The 25,527-nt window shown below is 36.8% G+C and overlaps 1 protein-coding gene across 1 annotated transcript in view; it reads left to right on the top strand.

Annotated features, from left to right (window-relative positions):
* Positions 1 to 4,805, top strand: part of SYT10 (synaptotagmin 10) — a 99,914-nt gene extending 95,109 nt beyond the window's left edge. Inside the window, exons 6-7 of the mRNA XM_089671703.1 lie at positions 850 to 979; positions 2,698 to 4,805. Coding sequence (XP_089527829.1) covers positions 850 to 979; positions 2,698 to 2,769 — 202 coding nt within the window. The 3' untranslated portion in view covers positions 2,770 to 4,805. The remainder of the gene's footprint in view (positions 1 to 849; positions 980 to 2,697) is intronic.
* The last annotated feature ends 20,722 nt before the right edge of the window (positions 4,806 to 25,527 follow it).

The following is a 25,527-nucleotide window of genomic DNA, read 5'->3' as shown; positions in this document are numbered from 1 at the left end:
AGCAGCAATGCAGAAGCCACTGCTTGCTGCAATGGGCACAGATTCCTGAACAAAAAGGAAATGCCACCAAAACATTTGATTAAAGTGTATGTAAACTCAAAGACAAAAATGTAATATATGACAGCTTGGAATTATTTAGATGTGGTGGCGGCATTTGCTTTCTTTTTGCCAGACTTTTTTCCTATATTTTCAGCTTGTGAACTTGCTGTCTTACAGAAGATAGCTTGGAAGAAAGATAACATTATTTGTTACTTCAGTTCAAGTGACAAGGACACTGTATTTATTGAAACATTAACAGGTATTTCCTGTACTTCCTGAAAATGTTCTTAGCCTTAAAAACGAAAACTAATGCAGCTACCACGTCTAAGAATTGGTAAGTCAGATAGAGCCTGCCTCATCTCCTATCTGGAGGGTGTCCATCATCATCTAGCCCCCCTCCAGCATGGCTGCCCCTGGCCTGCCCCTTTCACCGATTGGGTATTATCTAGGATGGTCTACATGCAAATGAAGCCTGCATAGGAATGCCCACTTCTCCAAACTGACATCCACCCATCAAGGCATTCTCATGAATAACTCCTCCCAAAAGCCAACACTCAGCTCCCATCAGGGGTGAGGGCTCTTGAGAGGAGTACCGAGGCAGGGTGCTGTTGTGTTTTCAGGCCACCAGCCATGATCTACCTGCATTGCTTAGAGCAGCATGGGCATCTAGTGATTACAAGAGGAAGAAGACAAATATAAGCAGATTAAACATTAATTTTAATCTAATTTTTCCTGAATAATCTTTTGCAATTTCCTTCTGCTTGCCAGATATTTATGTGGAAGCTAAAGTAAATGATCTTCTTTTCACAGGGTGGGCCACAACGAGGTGATTGGAGTGTGCAGAACTGGCATTGATGCTGAGGGACTTGGCAGGGACCACTGGAATGAGATGTTGGCTTATCCCAGAAAACCGATCACACATTGGCATGCCCTAACCGAGGTAAATCCCTCTCAACTCACTAAGGCAAAGACAGAAACAGCAGCATTGTCACCCAAAAAGTGCACCATTTTTAGAGATGAGCTAACACAACATAGTAACTCTAGGGGGAGGATGTGTGGCCATACGGTTCCTTCCTCCCCTGATCCCTAGGGGGTTTTCTCTTCGGGAGAACCCCCTTGCCTAGTACTGGATGTCCGGCTTCGGCTGGGCATAAGGAACGGTGGTCCACCAGGCCTTTTGGCCAGGAGGACCAAATGGGAACCTTGTCCCTGTCAGGAGCTTCGTGTCCCGGGGGATCGGGTGAACGGTCCAACCCTTTCGGGGGTAGGACAAACACACCCCTAAGTGCACTTTTTCGTGTGGTGTTTTGCACTTGCACATTTTTTGTGAACACTTACGGGTTTTTCGTTATAGTTGCACGTTTGCGGACTTAAAAAAAAAAAAAAAAAAAAAAAAAAAAAAAAAACACAACATAGTAACGCATGTCTGCTCCTTTTATGAGCGTTTATTAAATACGAAATCGGCTCTCCTAACATTTAAGCATTCTTTGAATGCCAAATTCAATCCATTATATTGAAGTTTCAATGTCTCAAAAAAATGACACAGGTAGGCCTTGGATCAGTATTGATCATTAAGAAGGCAAAACTTAACACCAATTGGTCAACTTCCAGTTTATCAATAGAGTGTGGTAAAATTCCGTTCTGGACTCCATCAATGACATTTAGATTAACTTGCTCATTGAACCAATTAATTGTATCCAGAAAGGTTCCTACCCCTTTCATATATTTTCTATTGTGGGATAAGAGTTGTGCTGAATCTGAAGTGGTTTAGCTTACAGATGTAATGGTGGATTGGAGGCCAGTCTTATGAAGTAGGTATAGTCGTTAAGTTGTTCCTAAGGCCACAGATACCCACCAACCACTGGGGAACCTTGAGTGAATATTTTGGATATAGAAGAAATGGAAGCACAACAGGACTATGACCAGGTGTGGTAAAAAAAAAAAAGATTTGTTATTCAATACCAATAACTAATGTATTTTGGGAGCTTCAAAAGAAATCTTCCTTCACTGGGGCTTCTAGTGCTGTGGTTGGTGTCTATAATGCCATCTTTGTCCTTGCTTAATTAGTTTGTGAGTATGTTCCTGTGAATCTGTCTCATACTGAGGTGAAAAGTTGTGGTTTGACAGAACCAGTTTGTGAACCAGGCAAAATATTCTACTGTACTTTCGCTCCTTTTTTAAAAAATTCTACAAGGGATACTAAGAAAAAAGAGTACTGATAATCACCTTCAGGGTACTCAAATGAAGGCAGGAAAACATATAAGGCAAAAACAGTCTTTGGAGTGGCCTCTGGTCTCTTTCTTGGAGATCATTATGGAAATCCGAACCACCAAAATAACACTCCAGTTCAGATTCAGATTTACCCATTGGAATCTGTTGACTGTCATTTGAAAGTCAGGATCAAATCTAGTCCTACACTTTCCCTATTGCCTGGTTCAACCAACCAAATTCTCCCTTTCATTATCCCAATATATTATGGAGAAAGGGTTTGCTTATAATGGGTCATAGGTAGGTCCCCCTAAAATCTATGTTTAATAAAAAATATAATATTGCATGCAAGCTAATATCATTAATAGGTTGGAAACAATATATTTTGTTTGTTAAAGTAACAGTTGAAATGTGTGATATATTTGTTTATTTTTCTCTTCTGAAATGCAGCTTCCGGGTCGGGCTACCAGTTTTGATAGTCAAGGTTCTTGCTCTTCACCGAAGCCTCCTCTAACACCTTAAACATTGCCGACGTGGATCTTTTCACCTGTAAATGCGGCAAATGCTTACCTATGACGTGAGTGTCCTTATCACAGTCTGTACAGCAGCCAATCAGAAAATGGTGTGACAACGCTCACTTGGGTTACGCAGCTTCCTAGATGCACAAGCAGAAGATGAGTCTGAGGCTCACACAAAATGCCTACCCTACTCTTCATGAGGGGTTAACCCAGACGCGTGATATATAACACAGACGCACTCAGGAGTAACATTTCTATGTAATCTTATAAAACGCAGGTGCCACCCAACAGGGCAGGGGAAAGGGACACCTGACAATGAAGCAGTGCATTGTGGGTATCTGGCCCTGCCCTACTTGACCCCTTATACACCTCTACCCAAATCTCACGGGGCTTACTTCGAACCAGCAGTTAAACAGCAGTGAATGAGTTACACACACAAAAAAAGTTATTAAATACGTATGCAGAGTAATTATGCCTAAAAAAAAGAGTGATCTTACAAATCAAAACATTTACATATTTATATTGCTATTTACATATTTTTTGTACATTTCCATTTGGTGTTTCAATATACAAGGGCTGGGTGTAGAGAAGTATTTATTTGGTGTTCTTATTTAACAACTCCCTATAGAATGTCTGTATTTTGGTTACTTAAAAGTAGTTTTCCAGCTGTAGAAATATTTTATTTACAGCTGATAAAAAAAATCTTCGTATTTACATCAAGGGAAGAGGACTACAATGTTGTTTAGAAGTCATTCTGCATTGATTATTTGATGTATATTATTAAAGCTGAATTCCAGGCAAACAGCTAAATAAAGAGGTTAAGCGCATTTAGGTGAATGGATTAACCCACCAAAACAGTGTCTTTCTGTTCAGCCAGTCTTGTGATCCAGGCACAGCACAGCCAGGTTGGTGACTTCATTTTTGTCTACTGCAGTTAAGCAACATAGATTGGTCACTGAGCCTAATGATTGGTAGACATGTGCACGCTGTAAATTTTCATTTCATTTCATTTTGGATGCAGTCATTCATTGAAGAATTGTGTTTTTTTATATTCGTTTTTTTGAACTGATTCATTTTCAGAATTAGTTTCGTACCTTTGTTGGTCCGGATAGATTTGAAAAATTTTGTAATTCATCTGGAAGATTGCTATATACTCGATATATTATCAAATCGGACGGATTCAAATTGGAAGTATTCTATAGTTTTGGACGCTAGTCCAACCCACCAAGAGAAATGACATGAGCTGCTTGGACAATATTGACTGGCATCATGTGCATCCTAATTAATGAATGGAATGAAATTCGGATCAATTCCTTATCCAAATTATTGAGCAAATTCAAAAATTAAATTAATTTCCCCATGTGCCCAAACTATTATCACATCATGTGATATAATCCGAATATAACAAATGCATTCTTTAATTTCATAAGTTTTTTTCAAATTCGTTGACATTCATTATTATGTTCATTTGGAGTTTTGCATATATCCGGATCTCCAAAAATTACATTTCATCCGAAAAATGAATTGAAATGAAATGCACGTGTCTAATGATTGGACATTGCAGCAAACATCCCCAAGCTGAAGCAGTAACTACTTAACTCTTTTCCACCCAATCAGATACCAGTGTTAAATTCAGGACATTGACTTATTGCATTTCAATACAGTTTGACTGGCACATGTGACTTCCCAACCTTGCTGTTCTATAGATTAGATGTAGTTAATGCAAATCATCTAATCAGATATGTATACTAACTGTATTTACGACTGAATGCTTGGAGTTCCTCTTTACAAAAAATAGGTATAAATGCTAAAAAAGCCAAAAAAGTGTCTGATACTGATTAATATATATATTATGCAACTTGGGATATCAGGAAAAAAAATATAAAATCAATTTAACAAAATCCAAAGCACAGAAAATTGGAGGAAAATTGGAAAAATTGACTACATCAACCAACCAGGTTACAATGTTTAAAGGACACAGTTAATTTAATATGGTCACCTGGGCCAATGCTCCAGTTGGTTACAGTTTTTGTAAATCAGATTATTTCATTCCAAAACAAGAACTGGTTTATTTAATACAGAAAGAAATACACATGCATAAAGCAAAATGCTTCCCCATTTCACCACTTTCCATTATCTGCTACCCATTTCAGTTTCCAATTTGCCTTCTGTATGTGATTATAATATTTTACCATTCCCTTGTAAATTTTATTTTTATTTTATTTTTCTTTACAGTTGCCCTTTAACTGTGTAAGCTGGTATGTTAAATGGTAGGTGCAACTCAAAACTTTTGGTTGTATGTAGACTCTCTTGGATTGACTTTTCCAGTGGTTGCATTCATGGTTCTGGGACTGCACATGCCAAATCTCCCGTTAGAGTTTTTTCACTCTTTCCACATGTATAGCAGTTTCATTCTTTATGCTGCCAAAAAAAATCATCCTTTTCTATAGCATCCTCCACAATTTAAAGTAAGAATAACAAAAAACACAGGGAACATGAGACACCCTCCCTCCTCCCCAATAAAGGGTACTGCTGTGCAGAGGTGTAATTGCTGAGGCCCCCATATAAGAAGTCAATTAAATATTCACCCTGCCATTTGTGTTCTGGGAAGACTGACCTTTAAATGTCCATCTCATTTTGTCTTTTTGTGAGTTTTTGGTGTTGTTTTCCTGGCAGCTTGATGCTTGTTGAAAGCACAAAAACGAAAAATGAAAATAAGCTATACCTCCCCTAGAAAATCGGTGGATTTGTTTGTTACTTGTAAAGTTAGAACAGGATGACAAAGTCTCTTTTTTTCGCCAACTGCTTTTCATGTTGGTGGAAGACTTTCACATGCTAAACAGCATTTGATCCCTTATCATGGTATTATATAGTTCCAATGCTTATGAGTTCCCTTCAGAGGCGCCGACCAAGGAAAATAGCAGTTTGGAAATTTCTTCTTCCTAATAAGCTTGCGGCAAAGGTTTCACTCTGATTTATAGGCCTATGCATGAACAAAGCTGCCCAAAGGGGCGGGCTAGTTTTCGAAATCCTGAGAAAGCTTTCAGCACTTAACAGCAACACAGTAGTTGAGGAAAGATAAGAACAATCACCTTATGGCACCTACTATGCGATGACAGGCTATAAAGCTAGCTCAAATTCAGCAGGAATCAACTGAACTTCAAGCTGCCAATAGCTTTAGCTTGTCGCTGTGCAAGTATCACCTGCCTCAAGAAAACTCGAAAAAAAATGTCAGCTGAACAGTGACTGCATCCCATCAGATGCAGTCACTGTTTGGGTATTCAAGCAGCCGCTGTTGCTACCACTGTCTGAATACAATAGCCAGCTGTAGAGAGTCCTCCATCCACACTATTAGCATGAATAGGGGACATGATTGACTTTTATCATTCGGCCCATGGGACTAAACAAGAAAACTTGAGCCATGTATGGCCAGCCTTAATTTACTTGGCCAGAGTGGTAGTGCTAGCAATATGCAGCACCCTCCATCCCTTGATATTCATTCCAAACAACAAACAAGTTGATTTCAAATTTTCATTTTAGTTTTTTCATATGTACACACAGTGATTGTTACAGGTCACAATCAGTTTCACTGGCTTATTACATTCAGAAAAAAAATGTGTAGTAAGATTTCATTCATTTCATTTTAATTTTCATTGTTTTGTTGAGTGCAGGAGTAACCTGGTGCATGCAGAAAATGGCTGACATGCGCATGGTTAATGGCCTTACCAATATTCAAAAATAAGAGAAGCTTTTTTCATATATCTTTTCCCCAAGGGGAGGTGGGAGACAGTCCTCCTATTGATCTTTACTCCATATAGCCTTCATATCACCACCAAGATTCATCAGCCTTGAAGCTCGATATATCCAAAATATAAGCATACAGGAAACACAAATAGCATAATACCGCCAGAACCAATCTTAAAAGGTAACTTTAATTAAGGTGCTCACATTTTGACAATATAAAAACCGCTTTAAAAGTATTAAATGTTTAGCAGCAAACCAGGAAGTGTCCAAAGGAAAATCAGACGATCCACCCTCATCAAAAATGGCCGCCGGTCAACTTCCGGTTCTCGTGTGCGCGTTGGAGGGGAGTTGACGTCAACGCGCACACGAGAACCGGAAGTTGACCGGCGGCCATTTTTGATGAGGGTGGATCGTCTGATTTTCCTTTGGACACTTCCTGGTTTGCTGCTAAACATTTAATACTTTTAAAGCGGTTTTTATATTGTCAAAATGTGAGCACCTTAATTAAAGTTACCTTTTAAGATTGGTTCTGGCGGTATTATGCTATTTGTGTTTCCTGTATGCTTATATTTTGGATATATCGAGCTTCAAGGCTGATGAATCTTGGTGGTGATATGAAGGCTATATGGAGTAAAGATCAATAGGAGGACTGTCTCCCACCTCCCCTTGGGGAAAAGATATATGAAAAAAGCTTCTCTTTTTTTTGAATATTGGTAAGGGTATGCATTCTTTTATTTAGAAGTGTCACAGTGCTGGTTGGATGAAAGCACTGAAGAGTGATTCACATTCACGTGGCTTTTCACTTCAATTTTTTTGGCTTCACAGTTTTCTCATTTTTTTCATTTTGTTCACTTTTTTCACTGATTTATGTGATTGGGTATTCACTTTAATAAAGTCACTATTATTTGGATACATTTAAAAGGATAATGCACTATGTGAATATTTTTTTCTGTTTGAGGTACATTAATGGAGGAATTTTTGAACACAAGAAGAAGTTGATTTAAAGATTGGACTTGTGGGTTTTGGACTATACATAGTTTTTTAGGGTCTATTGTACAGCATTTTTTGTGTTTTGATTGAGGTATGTAATGCGGGCAGTTCTCTGTAAAGCCAGTGTAAGCCACTGTAGTAGTGATTAAAAAAAATAAAGGTCAAGAAGTTAGCACATTAACCAAGTGTAATAGGTTCGGTTAACTTGTAAGTGAGAGTTACAGGAGTAGCCAACACATCCTGGGGGGTCTCTAGCTCTCCCACTATATATATATGTGCGTATGTGTGTATATATATATATATATATATATATATATATGTGTGTGTGTGTGTGTGTGTGTGTGTGTGTGTGTGTGTGTTTTAAATCCTTTAGCCCTGAAGAAGATAGACTAATGAGCCCCTGAAACGCGTTGGTAACCCCTGTGACACTCACTCTAGAAAACAAAAACCAGCTTGACCTACTAAACTTACTTTGTTCTCTCATTTCTTAACTGTAATTTTTCCTCCATTCATTGGTGCCTAATCCTGACCAATGCCAGTCATCATTGTTACCATTCGGTAATTTGTTCAATAAAGCTTATCATTCCACAGATAGACTTGCAATCACAGCAGGTCCTACCTTTTACACTGCTCTTTGTGTGGATGTGAGGTTCTATGACATACCAATTTTGTAATAAACACTACAAAATTTTTTTGCAAGTCGAGTTAAAGCATATCTAAACCCAGAGGCAAAAATATAATATATTTTTTCAGGCTTCCTGCCTTAGAGTGGCAACACTCGCTCAATTCACTATAAAGGAACAGTGTTGTCACCCCGTGCTTTCCTAAAGACTGGTAACATTGTTTGAGACTTCAGTTATGTCTAGAGAACAAACCCATGGTATCTTACAGGATCAACAAGTATTTTTCTGTAGGTGCAGAAAGCAAACTAACTTGGCCACCACATTTAAGTGTATGCTGCATTACATTTCATTTTGTTCTATTAGATATCCTAACAGGGAATTATAAGCAGGTCGAATTCTACTAACACCGGCTTTCAGAGTGCCTTACTAATACGCACTACACATGGACAAGTGTCTTTTCTTTTTCTTAATTCATTTAATTGAATTCCTTTTCCTACAACACATAGCTTTGCTTCCTTAACAGTGGCAAATTCATCGGTCCCCGTTTTTGTAGTGCATTAGGTTGTTTGTGCTGCATCTTAAATAGAAAGGTGTCTGGGGCCCAGGGGGTTCACCGAGTGCTATTTTTGGAGCTGCTGACCTTCCATTTTAATGGCACTTTCAAGACAGTACATTAGAGCTAGCGTCTATTATAATGTTGTTGAAAGAGCCAATTAGTACAAGGACAGTCTGTTGCTATGACACGGACCTCTCAGTCTCGGCACAGTTTGTCACACTGGTGCAGTACACACATTAGTACATTAAAGGCCTGTGCTACCAAAGGTGAGCTCCCAGGTGAGCATTGGGCACTACCCACTGCCAATAGACGATGGTGCTCACCCGTACCTTCATCCCAACAAGCCAACCTATGTTCAAGTGTATCATCTCTGGAATGTACTATAATATGCAAAAGTGAATAGGTAATAAGTGAACCATAGTTCATTCCATTTATTAAAAATCTGTACAAATATGAAGACAAAGATAACAGTAAAATATAAAAAAATAATTGTTAAAATGTATTTTGGGAATACATCCAAAATTAATATTCCTTTTTGAAAAAACAAAAAAATTTTAACTTAAAACTGAATTCCAGATGGTTAAATAAACAGATATGGGGGATTTTTGACCTGTTAAAAAAAATTCATTCAGTCCTGAGCAGGGGCAGACTGACAACTCATGGGGCCCCCGGGCAATAGGGGATCATGAGGCCCCTGTGTCCTTGCCCACACTCAAAAAAGCCTATAAAAAAGGTACCCGGGGCATTTCCCTACTGACCCCGGGCCCTCGGGCAGTGCCCGAGTCCTCGAATGGTCAGTCCGCCCCTGGTCCTGAGATTTACATAGCTCTGCTACACAGCACAGCCCTGCCTGGCAGAGAAATATACCTGCATTCCATATGTTAAAAAAATACAGCTAATGTAGGTCTTGTCCTTCCCTCAGCCAGTGATGAGCTAAACTCTCTGTCGCTCTGCCTCTGCCCTCTCCTGCTATCAGCATGCTGTTTGTTAGCCTACAAGAAATGCAACATACCTGATTAGCTCCTTGTGCTGCATCAGCCTCTCTTATTCTGTGCTTTATTGTAACGGGGATTGCAAGAGGCTGATACCAAGAACTACATTCGCTTATGTCTTTTATATCTGCTTGGAGTTCTCCATGCACACTAGTGTTTTTTTAAGCTCCTAGAAGCTGTTATCAGCATATTTTTTCCCTTAGAGTTCCCAGTATGTACGTTATGCTTTTTGAAATACTTTTCCTGAAGTCTTTAGGCTGGTCACATAAGACGTAGGGGCAGTGAGTTGTCCTCAACGATGCTGAAAGTGCCAGCGCCACCCTCTGCTTCATTGCACCAGTAGTGATGACACTCCCTAAGGGGCAGGACTATGATGCCTTGCAATCACAGGATGCCCTCTTTCATTAGGATTGAATGAAGCTGGACATCATTCATTCTAGAAGGCTGAGGACATCTAATGATGAAGAAGTATTGTGGGGTACAGCTCCACAGATGATGAGTGTTGCAGCCTCTGAGCTTCATTCTACCATTTTATAACCCAGTTTAAAAAATAGCCCAGAGTTGAGCTTTGATGCTTTTAGCAAAGAAATATAAAGATTAATTATTTCTCAAAGTAAAAATACCAAAGTAATGATAGATCTTTAAAAAGAAAGTTACTTACAGATTAGGTTATCTGTAAAGCCTTTTTTTTTTATGTTTCTCAGCAAGAGCTGCCAATTTTCTTTAAGAATTGGTCCATCTGACCTGGATCAATGAATGTTTCTTTTAAACTATCAATGTAAGTAATTGTATAACTTTATTTAAATGATGTGAACATTAATTCATTTAATATACCTAGGCAGGTCAAGCAAGTTTACAAATATTAACTCTATCCTTTTTTCTTTCTTTTGCTGTCCATTGTGAGCGTAACTTGGATTTACGAAGCTGCAGCCACATTAGATTTCCACCTATTTCTTGATAACATTTTCTGTAGACACATTGCTCTTTGCCTAGTGATTTTTTTCAAAGAAAACTTACCTAGTGACCTTTTTAATCCTCATGATTTCCAGGTTAGTTCAGAATTTTCTGGACAGAATAAGCAAAGGGCATGTACTGAATATCTAAACTTATGTCAAGAATGTTTTGTTGCATACAACAGTGGAAAATATTTCATTTGTGTCCCTCTTCCTCTTTGGCGCAGTTCTTTTTGTTCAGGCTTCCAATTAAGACTGCTGACTTAACTGTTTTTTGTTTTTTTTTATTTTTGTCACAAAAGTTTTATTCTATATTCTTTATCATTATACATATCAACCTTACTTTGGCTATAAAAAAAGGCCTACCAGTTGTAACCATCCATACATCCAATCTTAATTTTGAGGATTAATTCATTTTAAGATTTTAATCCTGGTGGACCCAGAATGGGCAATCAGATTCAGCTTCAGTTGTTTTTATTCATGTTCTACAAATTTTACTTAAATACTGATTCCTCGATTCTTATAACAGCCTACATCCAGTAGTGATATTGAATTTATAGTCATTATGACCAATTGTTCATCAACACATTTGCTATAATACCAGTTTGGTGGCAATCAGCTATGTTTCTAATGTTTGAAAGTTACAAGGAATCCTTGCTTGTTAAAAAGGTCATGTATGTGTTAGGCTGTTTACCATGTGGATGAGGTTACGGTTTCTAGGTTGAGTTAGAGTACTTGAGGGTAGGGTTTATGCAGGCCAGGGCAAGGCCTTTTTTTGTCCTATAAATTTTGGCAAATATGAAAAAGCCATTAATTACTTGAATCCTCCACAAACGTAAGTGCATTTTTTACTGTTCCTATACCTAGTGCCAAATTATTGAAATCTGTAATGGTTGTGTAACGATATCTATTTGATAAAGATTTATTTTTATCCAGCAAAGAAAAAAACTATAATAAAACCTGAACATGATATTAGATAATAAAATATGAAGAGGATTCAGCACTTCTGTGTTCCTGCCCACGACACTTTATGTGAATGTAACCTTGTACAGCATTTGTATCGTGGACTGCTTTAAACACCACAATACATTCTAGTAGCAATATCTTGAGACTGTTATTAATTCCATGAAAAAAATGGAATTTACCAATACAAGTTTTCCTTTCAATAGTTTGACATAAAATGAAATATGATGTTTAATTACTGCAAGGCAATTTTATTGACAAAGCAAGCACAATTCCAATTTTTAATTTTCCCTTCAGTATCTGTGGATGTTTGTGTTAGGTGTTTTAGGCATATTGAAATGTACTTTTAGCCTAAGATCTTTTGCTACAATTTTTTAACAAATTTTTTATATGTTTTAAAAGATGTTTGCGAAGCAGACAAACTTAATGACAGATGCTAGAGAAGAACCTAGGTTCTATAATTAAAATATGGATTAACTCAATGAGCCGTTGAACCTTGAAAATAACTAAACATTCAATAAAACAAACAGTTTAGGAGTTTATTAAAGTAGAACTAATGTATTTTTTAAATGCAAAACCTCTGAAATTGCAATTTTAAAATTGTGCATACGTGCATACTTGCAAATCTATATTAACTTTCTTAAATCTATGGCCTCAGAGTTGTTCAGCTGTTTCAGCTGAAGCCAAGATGTCATAGAAAATTCCAGGTCTTGCATTCAGTCTACACAACTCTGAAACCTCCTAGAAAAGCCACAAGAAACCTAGTTTTACAAACATGCTTGTATGCATGCACTGTTTTTAACTTTAGGCTTTTTTGGAGTGTTTGCATTTAAAAAAAACACTTTAGTTGTTTCAAACCTGAAAAGAAGTTCAATATTTTCAAAAAATATATTTTTCCTATCTTTCAGCCTTTATGTAGCCTGGGAGGGTAATTACAATCAGATACATTTAGGTGCTCTGCAAACATGAACACAATGCCAGACCTCCCAAATAACGTGCTCTTATGGACACCTTTGCATTTGTGAATATTGATGTTAGTGGCTTTTATGTAAAATTAGACTTGTGAGCTCATTGTTGTAACTGCTTTTAAGCTAATAAATTTCAGTATGTTTCTTGCTCAACCTACTTTTACAAATGTCTTTAAAATGAGTGCACTTTGATGGGTAAAATTACTCAGAATAGAATATGTATTTTTTGTTTGACATATGTGGATCACCCCTTTAAATAACAACAGTTTTATTACTCAAAAGAAATCTCCATAAAAAAAGATGAAACCTTTCAAAAAGCTGGCCATACACTAGTAGATTTTCAAATGAATGTACGAAAATTCCCAGTACATTTTGTGACTTGACAAATGGGGGTTTATTTACTAAAGCTGGAGAGTGCAAAATCAGACTCCCTTCTGCATAGAAACCAATCAGCTTCTAACCTCAGCTTGTTCAATGAAGCTTTGGCAATGAAACCTGGAAGCTGATTGGTTTCTATGTAGAAGTGAGTCTGATTTTGCACTCTCCAGCTTTAGTAAATAAACCCCATGGTGTCCGAAAAGCACTTCAACATTTTGTTTGCGTTTAACATTTGATTTTGGAACATATGGACTTTCCTGAATAAAAATCACACTTACTATAAGAATTGTATTTGTTTGAGAAAGTTTCACTGACAATTAGAAAATCGAATGTACATCCTTAATACTAAAAATGTCCGATGAAATTCTAATACAGTAGTGTATTGCCAGTTTACTAGAGATGAGCAAAGAGATTAGGTGAAAATTTTCTTCATTTAGAAGGTGTGGTGTTTTCTTTCTTTTTTTTTCTTTGGTTGGGGTGGAGGATTTAAGTTTATTTTATTGCAGTGTTCCTTGTGTTCATGGGTTTTTTTTATTTTTATGTACCTAATTGTGATTTTTGTAAAAATAAATAAATAATGAGGGGCAGTTGTCTGCTACAAGAACAGACCCTGAATAGCTGAAGGCATCTTCCATAAACTCAGATGCTATTTAAAGTGTACTGTACCCTTAAAAACCAACAGTCTTTTTGATGCCCATACATTTTGCAAAATTGGTCATATTTCACTAAAATCACCTGCTTTTTACTAAAATTTCTCTTTTAATTTGCTGTTTTATTTATACCTACATTTGGTTCCTTTTATTTTGCAGGTTGCACTCCTCTGTTTCATGATTGGGGTTTTATTATTACAAAGCTAATGTCATCCACCCTGACACAAGCTGATCCATGCAATAAAATAGAATGTTTTTCTACTCTAGATGGTTTGCCAAGTGTGTGACTCCATAGAAGAGGTTGCCCCATTCCCAGGCAAGGAATTGTCTTGAGAAATATTATTTTTCATCTGGAAAAAAATGACAGATAGACAGCACTTCAAAAAATGGAATTTAAAGGTTAAGGGTAGTTTACTCACTACTCCAACTGCCTGGAGAGTCAGACTGTGGTAGTATGCCTCAAGAAAAAAGTTTTTTTGACATTCTTCATTTGCATTGCTATTTATAGCTGCCCAAACCTGCCCAGTGAGTCCTGCTAGATTTGCATATGGACACCTCTGAAGCTCCTCCAGTTTGTCCTTTTGAGGTTAGTGAGCATATTAGGTTGGCATGCAGTGGGAAAGTGGGTGTTATAGGATAGAATAAATAAGAAGGCCTAGACCTGGTGAAACTGGCAACTTTTATTTAATGTTTAATGCCTACTCCATCTGCCTGCATACATACAAATGAACCCCCAAAAGCTCACTGTAAAAAAAAAGTCCAAGCCAAGGGATCCCACCATTGGCAAAAAGAAGCCGTAAACTGTAACTTTTTGACTGAAAAAGGAATCTCCCGTTATGTTTTCAATGTAATGCCATTAACACACCTCTTACCTAGACATAACTTTTAGAAATATTGTTTTATCTGAGTGATCATGGATTCACTTACACGGATGTTTTAAGATGTCCCAAATTGTAAGCTGAAACTTTGTTGGTCTGCGTGATGTATAACTTTTTATTACTTTGGGATGTATTTCCCCATTCAATAAATAAAATGCAATAATACAGAATAATTACTATGAAGTCAACATGCCAAGGATCTTTAATTAACTCGCTACATTTAGCAGTTGACATAGCGTCTTAAGGATCAGGCGCATAATTGGGTTAAGCAAATCATAAGCAACCTGATATGCCTTGATTATTATTCAAAGTGACAGTTTAATAAAAGTACAATGAATAAAATCAAGAAGGATCTGTAGGACAACATCAAACCAGTATTGTAAGAATGGAAGCTAGTTTTTAATTTCAGTACACCCTTTACAGTGCAGGATTAGCTTGCATGCTTTTATACAGCCATTAACAGCTCAATAGTTGCAAATGCTTACATATTTTTTGATTAGTGTTTGTATACCATTATGAGCAAATACTATTTAGATTTGGATCACAAAAACCTTATCCAGCTACACTCTACTTGAGATCCACCACAACTGAACACCATGATCCATTTTTTCAAATTATTTATAGATCCACTGGTGTTGAAGGCATTTGAAACATCAGTCCAGTTCCCAGTGAGTGAACGGACTAATAGGAGTTCTCCTAAGATATAGAAATGGCTTGCCACATGGCCTTATAACTGAAACATCTTGACATAGTATCTCAAATAAGGACACATTAAAGATGAAAGTAACTAGTTCATGATGGCAGAGCACACTTGTAGGACAGGCTATGGAAAGATAAGACTCTCCTAAAATGAAAGTGATTGGTAAAGGGTAAAAAGTATCAACTTATTACTTCAATTGAGCTGATTGGTTTGCTTGGTAGATCAGCAATCTGCAGATCCACCCAATCTGGTATGAATCATCTTTGTGCTAGCCCATCTACACATAATGTGTTGTGGGGATTGGCAGATTATCTAGCCAAATGAAGGCTAACGTGAAGGAAAATTTTGAAGTGACCTACCATGTGTTTAGAGCATCTAGAAATTCTTATTTGACGTGAAGGTCATGGTAAGCTCTGGTGCTCTGGTGCTGCCACTCCCTGCTCTCATTACAATTTCTGCCTGTCAGTGGCACCCTCTACTGGCCAATCTTGTCAAAATGAGAATTCCAAACATGCCTTTTGTTTTTCAATTGTGGATCACCTTCCCTCTGCTAGTGGAGAGCCAAGGATTTCCTACCTCTATGTTTGTTCTGTCAAAATTCCTTGCTGGAGTTCACTCCAGGTTCATGTTAATGAAAATTTTAAAAAAGATGTATATCACCCAATCAATCAGAATTTAGCCAGTTTACCCATATAGAGCAGACAGAGCAGATAGAGGTGACTGCTAAAGCCTTTATTTACCATAAGCTTTAATTTTCTAATCTACACTTGACAAATGATGTAGTTAAGTAAAAAAAAAAAATAATAATTGAAAAATCAGTACAAAACATTTTATGCTTCCTAGCTTAAACAGCTGAAATTTTCTTAGTGTATTATTTGCTCCTATTTTTTATAAATATTATAAATATTCATAAAGCTTTGGCTTGCTAATTCACTGTATCTATTTTTATTCACTGGGGTAAACCTGCATTTTATTTTATATATACTGTACGTATATAAAATACCTTTAAAAGAATGCACAAAACTTGAATGTTTTCATTAACTAAAAAAAATGCCTTGAGGCTTGACGTGGCCATGCGGTAATGGGGAATTATTGTGTTTATTAAAGTGTATCTGTTGACTTCATACAGTAAAGGTAGACATTTTGTAGACCAAAATGAATTTAACCTTTCAGTTGGAACATCTGCCAAGGAGCAGGGTTTACCTCCTGATTTGGTGGTCTAGAGGCCTGTTGTTCCTATGAATATTTGTAGACCACAGCTTCATGAATATTGTCTCAAAAAACAAAATGGACACCACCCTTGTGTGTTGGCAACAGGTATCCTTTTTCAGTGCCTCAATTTCCCTTTCAGGGGTGCCACATGATGTAGCCCTGTTGTCCACCCATGACAACAGTAGAACTTTACATTTTTTTCAATTCCATATCCAGCAAAACATATCTCCAATATTTAGAATTTAGGAAGTCAAATTATTTTTTAAGGTATTTCCTTTTCTTCCAAATGTAGTGTTACATTTTTTTTCCTAACTAATTAGTGTACCGATGAGATTGTATATATTTGTTGGTGTACATAGGTAAATGGTGAGATCTATATTAACAACAGTAATATGGAAAAGGCAAGGAAAAAGACTTTTAGGTGCATGCAGCCATGTAATCTGGCCAGTTCTTTTATTCATTTATATATTTTTTTCAATTATATATGCTGTTGTTACAGAATTATTACGGAAATGATAATATATAACAAACATTTGTAGACAAATGCCTTGTAATACATTGCCCTTTTGAAGGCATAAAATCTCTTATTTTCTTCAGTAGAATAAATAATAATAAAAAAACAAATAAATATAAAAAACTGCAGTGAGATAGACTGTGGAAATAGCACAGAATATATTTTTTCCTAAACATGCAAAATCAAGAACTAGATCTGTGTATATGTTTTATTTTAAAACCATTTTTGTACATGGACTAAAAAATGTTTTAAACTAATATTTACATTAAATAAAACTTTAGAAACTCCACGTTGAAAAATACTGTGAATTTTTAATCTAGCTTGCAATAGGATATGTTAAGGTAATTCAGGTCAGCAATTAAAAATAAAAATGTTTCAAGTTTCTTTTCAGGGTTTAAAACATGTTATGAAAGCTGCCTTGAACAATATGCAATCCAAAAAAAACATATTTTTTGTTGAATTATGCAAAACAATTTATCACTAATTTATGCAAGCTATGTAAAACCACTTGAAAGGAAAAAAATAGTTATTTTAGACCTCAAGATCTATGTGGGCTTGATGCAGTGTTTGTATATTTAAGTTTTGCTTGAGGTTTTTAAAGGCCTTCTATAAGTTCAATTAGACTTGCCAGGTTACACTGCTGCAATACCTATATTTTGGCAAGAAAACAGTAAGGACAATTTTTCCCTAATGATATGTGGGCAGTGGAATTTGTAGCATTCAAATCTTATGTATTGAAGACATCCTTAGGGAAAGCCACAAAAAACAAAAGCAAAAACAAAAACAAAAAAAAAAAAAAACACAAGCGGGCTGTTGATTGTCTGTGCTAAATGTTGTTGGCAAATTGAACAAAATACTTGAGCGTTTTGTATAATTTTCCTTGTGTCCAGAATAATGTGAATTTTTAATGGAGTTTGTGATTTGATACTTGCCTATTGTTAAAGTCAGTATCTCCAGCTTCTGTACTATTTGAATAAAAACATTTTTGAAAATTGTGTATCTGGCTTTTTGTATGCGCTGACACAAATGTTTGTGAATTTTGAGCTATGAAGGATATATATATATATTTATTGTACTATAAATGGTTCATGTTTTTATTTTATGTACTTGCACTGGCCTGAAAAAAATATACAGTATATTGCATTTCAGTATTTAAAAAAATAAAAATATGTCTGCTCTGGAAAGTGTACAAAAATGTTTGTCATTACAAATGAGTACTGTAACAGCCAAACCTCAAAATTATTTGTCATGGAGTGTACAGTTTGTGATAATTTTTCTAAAATAAAAAATGAAATATTTAATTCTAATTTAAATTTGTTTCATATGTATTTTAAATAAAGTATAAAGGTACTCCGAACTGATGACTTAGTCCTGCCTTTTTATAGTAAAATGCCCTTTAATGCACTGAATATGCATACTTAACGTGAACCTGTACTACATATTTAATGTTAGTAGTAGCAGTTTTGCAAGAGAAGGAATACTGCAAGATGCTCATTATTGACATTATGTTATTATTATTTTGTTTACCCAGGACTTTGAAAAATGAAAGTACTGCTCCTCTTTAAAAAAAAATAACAACATAAAAACAAAATAAAAAAAACCCTTAATCTCTAGGGCATTCTGTGCAATCATTCTGTTTTATTACAAATGTATTATCATTTATTACAAAATTGAAGCTAATTTTTTAATTTCAGCAGACACATCCATTTTCTTTGCGGAAATTAGTACATTAATCTGTCTCAGTATCTACAGATTGGAAGAGGGCTAGAATCTGCACATGCATGTATAAAGGTCCCCAAGTATTTCAAAACAGAAGGCCAGAATTGGTGTTTTTCAAACAATTTATTGATGGCATTATTATCTGGAAGGGAGCAGAGGAAAATCTATGATTATACTGCTCTAAGGTGACGCGGCACAGCTGTATTGTGTCGGGTTCAAGCCCAGTCGTAACTGTAAAAAAGCCTGGATAGTTTTACTCCCAGACAATAATCCAAAGAATCGACTTTATTGTGTAAATACATTAAAAGCACGACAAATGTGCAGACAGGGGAGAGAAGATGGTTAACGCATTTCACACTTTAAAAGTGCTTTTTCAAAAATGTAGTTACACAATCAAGGTTATTCTTTGGATTATTGTCTGAGAGTGCAGCCATCCAGACTTTTTTGTGTGAAGAAACTCTATGTTCCCTTCTAGAGAAATTAAATCAGAACAATAAGAACATTAAGCTTACTAATTCTTACAGCCAAGAAACAGTTAACTTCTTGATGGTAAAATCAGGGTAATGATTTGAATATGGTGGTCTATTTCAAGGAGACAGATAGGGATAGTAAACCATTTCTGAATTGTGGCCATCATCCGATTTGACTGAAGAACATCCCTAAAATGGCAAATGATATAAGTATATTGCAATTGTACCAAAGATGAAGATTTTTTTTTTTATCAGGACAGTGTGTTAAAAGAAAGGTTTATACAAAAAGGTTATTCTCCCAAAAGCTAGATAAGATAGATAAGGATGTCTTACAAATCCCAAGAGAACATTTAATTGCATATAGAGGTGAAGATGGAAAATAACAATGATCTACATCAGTGTAGTGTGATCACTGGTTTTAACACACAGTATAAGGTAGTGGAAAATATACAGCGCTCAGCATAAATGAGTACACCCCTTTTGAAAAGTAAGATTTTAATCAATATCTCAGTGAACAAGAACAATTTCCAAATTTTGACAAAACTGAGTTTTATAGAACATTTGTTTTCATTGCATGAAAGTAAGGTTAATAATATAACTTAGATTACAAAATCTTCAGTTTTACTCAAATTAATTGATCCAAAAATTAATACACTCCACAAACAATACTAATACATCTAGTATTTTATATGACCTCCATGATTTGTAAGGACAACACCAAATCTTCTAGGCATGGAATGAACAAGTTGGTGACATATTGCAACATCTATCTTTTTTCATTCTTCAAGAACAACCTCTTTTAGGGCCTGGATGCTGGATGGAGAGTGATGTCCAACTGTCTCTTCAGAATTCCCCATAGGTGTTCCATTGGGTTCAGGTCAGGAGAAATACTTGGCCACTGAATCACTTTCACCCTGTTCCTCTTTGGAAATGCAACAGTGGCCTTAGAAGTGTGTTTTGGATCATTGTCATATTGGAAAAGGACCAAGGGCACGGAGTGATGGTAGCATCTTCTCTTTCAATATAGAGCAGTACATCTGTGAATTTATGATACTATCAATGAAATGCAGCTACTCGACATCAGCAGCACTCATGCAGCCCTACAGAAGGACACTGCCACCACCATGTTTCACTGTAGGCACCATGCATTTTTCTTTGTACTCCTCACCTTTTGTGACACCATACAGTTTTGAAGCCATCAGTTCCAAAAACATTTATCTTGGTCTTATCACTCCAGAGTACAGAGCCCCAGTAGTCTTCTTCTTTTTCAGCATGGGCCCTGGCAAATTCTAGGCAGACTTTTTTGTGCATGGGCTTTAGAAGAGGCTTCCTTCGTGGACGACACCCATACATGCCATTCCTCTGCAGTGTACACCATATTGTGTCATGGGAAATAATCACCCTAGTTGGCTTTCTACTTCTTTAGTTAACTACTGTGAACAACCCTTCTCATCAGAAGATGCACCTGTCGAGCTGTTAACTTCTGTTGACGGTCTGGACATCTTTGTGAGATGGTTGCAGTTCCAACTTTGTTAAATGTTTGTATCACGTTTGCTACAGTATTCTGACTGACAAGTATAGCTTTGCTGATCTTCATGTAGCCTTCACCTCACTTGTGTAAAGAAATTATTTCTTTCTCAGGAATTGTGACATTTCTCTTCCATGTGGTGCCATTGCTGACAGCATGAAATGGGAGGGAGTTTTCCTTTGTTAAGTAACATCCTTTTATAATCAACTGTCTGCTGTACACCTGTTTATTGAATAAGTAAATTAACCTGTAGTTTAATTCTTGTTAATTAGGATTACATTTAGCTTTGCTCCTAAGACTTTCATTGGGGTGTATTCATTTTTGGAACATGGTCTTGAATGAATTTATTAGGAAAAATACTTGTTTGTGTGTGCAAATTAACAAATCTTGTTTGCAATCAATGGCCCGTATTTGTGGGAGTGTTTTGTAGTATAGTGTCTCAAAGAAAATGTTGATTCTGAAAGGAAAGTAAAGGTTTTCTGACAAATCTGTTGGGGTGTACTCATTTATGCTGAGCATTGTATATAGAATGTATTGGTCTATCCTTCTTAATAACCAGGTTTTAGATCCACTTCTACCAAGGGTGCCAAAGTTTATTTATACAGAGGTTCCCAGTCTTGGGAGTAGGGTAGTTAAGAATATTCTGGACCAGCCAAAAGGGTTTATACCTTTTTGGATCAAAAGAGGTTCTTTTCTTGAGGTAGCTGTAAAGGATGCCAGACTGGTAAATCTAACTGTAGAAGAAGGAAAGTATTTTCATCTACACAGACAAGTAAAACATAACATTCAGGATTTTATCACATGTGATATCACTTATGTTGTAAATGTCCTACAGTGCCCATGTGGGCTACAAAATATAGGTCACATGGAAATGCCTCTTGGTAAATGGATTTAGAAACACACATACATAATATTGAAATAGGTTATAAAACCCATACTATTTCATTACATTACAGGAAAATGCATAATAAGGGTGCAAGTTTACTACAAGTTTGGGTTGTTGAGTGTGTTAGACCCACTGGAAAGAAGTGAATAGAGTGAAAAGCATTTCACAAAAAGAGACCCAGTGGAGCTTTACTATGAAGACATTATATCTCACGGATTATTTGAATTTTATTTTATTTAAATATGTAGCTCTTAGGCCTCAATCCATGTATGGTTCATTTAGTATACTCATATACATGCGCTAACTGCGCACGTACCCCCCAGTTACTTTTCTTTTTGGGGGATGAGTTCTATAATCCAGTGTCTTATTTCCCTGCAAACATGGGTGGTTTGGAAGATCCATTATACATTTTACACTACTCTCTGAGGCATTCTATTTTCTTTACATAGATTCACATTTGTTTATTAACAGTTAGCCTTTACTAATTAGAATGGCCTTATTTACTTGTAGATTTATTTGTATTTAACTTCACTTTACTTGTATTTTTAGATTTCATGCCCCAGTCCATTGGAGTGCACTAACATCCATGCATTATCTACGCATGTACCCCCCCTTATATAATATATCTCTTTTTGGGGGAGGGGGTTTATAGATCCAATGTTTTAACTCCCAGTAAAGATGCGTGGTATGGGAGATCCTTTATACATTTTATACAACTCTCTGAGGGATTCTTACTTTTTTACATGGATTCACATGTGTTTATTAGCAATTTGCCTTTACTACATAGAGTTGCCTTATTTACTTGTAAACTTCTTATTCACTTATATGTGTAACTCTCATGCATCAATCCATTGTAGTACACTAACATACATGCGTTATCTACACATGTACCATCCATTATACTGTATTATTTTTTTGGGGGGGGGGGTTCATAGATCCAATGTTTTATTTCTCTGTAAAGATGTGTAGTTTTAGAGATCCTTTATACATTTTATAATACTTTCTAAGGCATTGTAAAGTTTTTTTTACATAGATCCAGATTTATTTATTAGCAAATAGCCTTTACTACCTAGAGTAGCATTATTACTTACTCCATATAGTCAAAATTGAAATGACACAGTTGAGGCCAGTCTTTTCAGGACATATTTGCTATTGCGATGATTTGTATTCCAGGTCCAAAGAAGATTATCAAAAATAGGTGTCAAAGGGCCTGGCCTATGAGACATCCCATGTGGTAATACAAATATGTCCCAAAAATAAAGGAGAGGCTGAATCAAAAAGGGAAGGGAGAAATGAGGGGGTCAATGAGAAGGGGGTATCCAGAGGAGAACCAGAAGATCTAATAGAGAGAGATCCTGTTCATGTTGGACCACCTGCTTAGGTGACCCATGATGAAACCAGTCAGACACTCTGTTCAATAAAGTCACTTTATGATGAAGGTAAAAGTTGGAAGGCCTAGGCCTTCACTGATTTAGGTTTTGTGAGAACAGCCAATTTCAGACAGTGATAGTTAGGTCCCCATAGTAGAGCATAAGTCAAGAATCGCCCATGAAATATTTTTAGATTTCCAGCACGTCAAATCTTAAATATGTCCGTGAAAATTCTGTGATAATTAGGATGATAAAGAGCTGAAAAATCAGAGGGAATACATGCCCCAGGGTAAGCTATGAAATCGCTTTTGATCTTAAAGGGAAACTCCTATTGCTGTTGAGTCCTTAACAATGGAGTGGAGGTAATATTTAGTATTTCAGATTTGAAGGCATTAATGTTAAAGTTAAGATTGCTGAAACACTCAAATTCTAACATGACATTGGGTAAGCTGATAGAGGGTTGTGTGATTAACAGGAGAAGATTGCTTGTGTGAGCTATCATCCACCTGGACACCCTTGATGAAATCATTGGCTCTGAGAGCCACAGCCAAGTGTTCCGTGACAAGAACATATAGCAGAGTAGAAAGGGGCGAACTCTGTAGGGTTCCGTTATGTATAGGGAAGGTTTCTGATAAAATGCTGTTTAGTCATATTCTGGCTGCCCAGTAAAGGGCTTTTATCTTATGCACTAGGGTATCACCGAGACCAATCTGATACAGAGAGACTTCTAGAAATGGCCAAGTGACCCTGTCAAATGGCTTCTCTGTGTCAATGATTAAAAGACATAGAGGGAGGTGTTGGGAATGTGTTGGTTGTTGGCGGTTTCTATCAGTTTGGCAAAAATGTTAGAATGTCGATTAGCGAAATTAGCCGATAGCTCCCACAGTTGGCAGGAGTCTACCAGGTTTAGGGATGAGAGTGATCTGAGTCTTGAGTGTTTGAGAAGGGAATGTATAATTCAGGGAAACAGTTTTGAAAAATGAAAACTTTAAATAGAGTAGGCGTCAAGTGGTCTTGGAGTTCATAATTGTGTCCTTGTGTTGGAGAGACAAAGGAGAGTTTCTTTGGAGCCAGAGTTCTTGCGTTCTGTTTCCAAAGTAGAAAGGAGGTGATGTAAGGAAACCATTACCTTAGTGGACTCTTGCTTGAGATAGGAACTGTGAGATATGAAGACTCCTCTCAAGACACATTTCAAAGCTTCTCATTGAAAGGCAGGGACATATTGTCCCGTGAGTGTGTTGTCACGAAAGTGTGATCAACTGTGTGATGTCCTTGAAGCAAGTAAGACCATTCAAGAGTTTATCGTTTAAGCGCCACAAGCCAAAGCAGTGAGGCCTATCAAGAATATCAACCAAAATATAGACTAGGCCATGGTCAAACAGGAGAATGAGGTCCAATTTTGCTGAGGGGAACAGTTGAGTAGATTAGGGAAGATGAAATTGTAGTCTAGCCTGCTGTAAGTATTGTGCGGGGGCTGAAAAGAAGCTATAATCTTTATCTCAGGAGTTGAGTAAACACTAGATGTCACAAAGAATATGTAAACAAGAAATGCGAGCGCCTTAAAACTAGAAATAAATGTATATAAAAGCTGCAATGCACAAACAGGTAACCAATATCACCTTGAATCATAAATAATATATTGAAAGGTGCAGCGCTAAAAATGACAATAACAGGGAATCAATTTATGATAATTATAATTAATGATATAAATAGTCCGAATAAAAATAAGATAAAATAAGTAAAAGTGACTCTTGTGCTCTGGTAATTCTGGATCCGGTATAGGTGCAATAATGAAAGTAATGCAAACTCACTGGATGCGCATTTTAAATGTGTCTTATATAATTATTCCAGATGTCATCAGCACGGTGAGGGGTCAGGAACTATGATGTCTTCCCTCTAAAGGGTGGTGGGTCATCAGACAGGATCCTTTTAAGGAATATTTACAGGTGATCCTCATCCTTCAGAGTTCCCCTTTAAGGTGCCTGGTAATGCTCCCTGGATTTGTAGGTATCCACTGCAGATATGGAGATCTCTCCTGGAGTAGTGTGTCTAAAAATTCAGAGATCTCCCCCAGAGGGTAAGAACAAGGATACTCCTAGGCTGCAGAGAAGAGCTTCGTGAGCACAGATATCTAAGAGATGGCAACGTAACAGATTTCTCATCCTCCCATAATGCACTGGGAACACAAAAGGTCAGCGTCTGGTTAGTTGTCGAAAATAGTCCTGCCTTTGGGCCAGTTCACACCACATGCAATCCCATGTGTTTTTTTTCTCCTCCAGTCCTGGCTCTCCTGCTCAGCCCTTCCCCAGCCCTTCCCCAGCACTCCTCAGCCGTTCTGTCCCAGGTGGCCCAGGAGGGAACTCGTCCAGACTTATATGAAATAAGGCTGATGCTGGTTCTGGTCTCACTATATTACCTGTTATTTCAGAGATCACTTAAAATACACTATTCTAAAATGATGTAATTGATTTACAAGACCAAATTATGTGGAAAAGAGAACCTATCTCTCCACAGTGCCTCCAGCACTGCGAAGAGCAGGTAGAATACAATTTGGATAGACGAACTGGGGTTAAATACCATTGATGCGATATAGATAATAGCACTAAACCGAGGTATATAGAAAAATGGGAAAGAGATTTGGAGATGGAAATAGATGAAGAGATGCAGA

Source organism: Staurois parvus, unplaced genomic scaffold (assembly GCF_062004578.1).
Source record: "Staurois parvus isolate SC_StPar_1 unplaced genomic scaffold, SC_StPar_1.0 ptg000114l, whole genome shotgun sequence".
NCBI classification, from domain to species: Eukaryota; Metazoa; Chordata; class Amphibia; order Anura; family Ranidae; genus Staurois; species Staurois parvus.
Note: the sequence above shows the minus strand (reverse complement) of the source record. Positions and strands in the feature narration are given on the sequence as shown.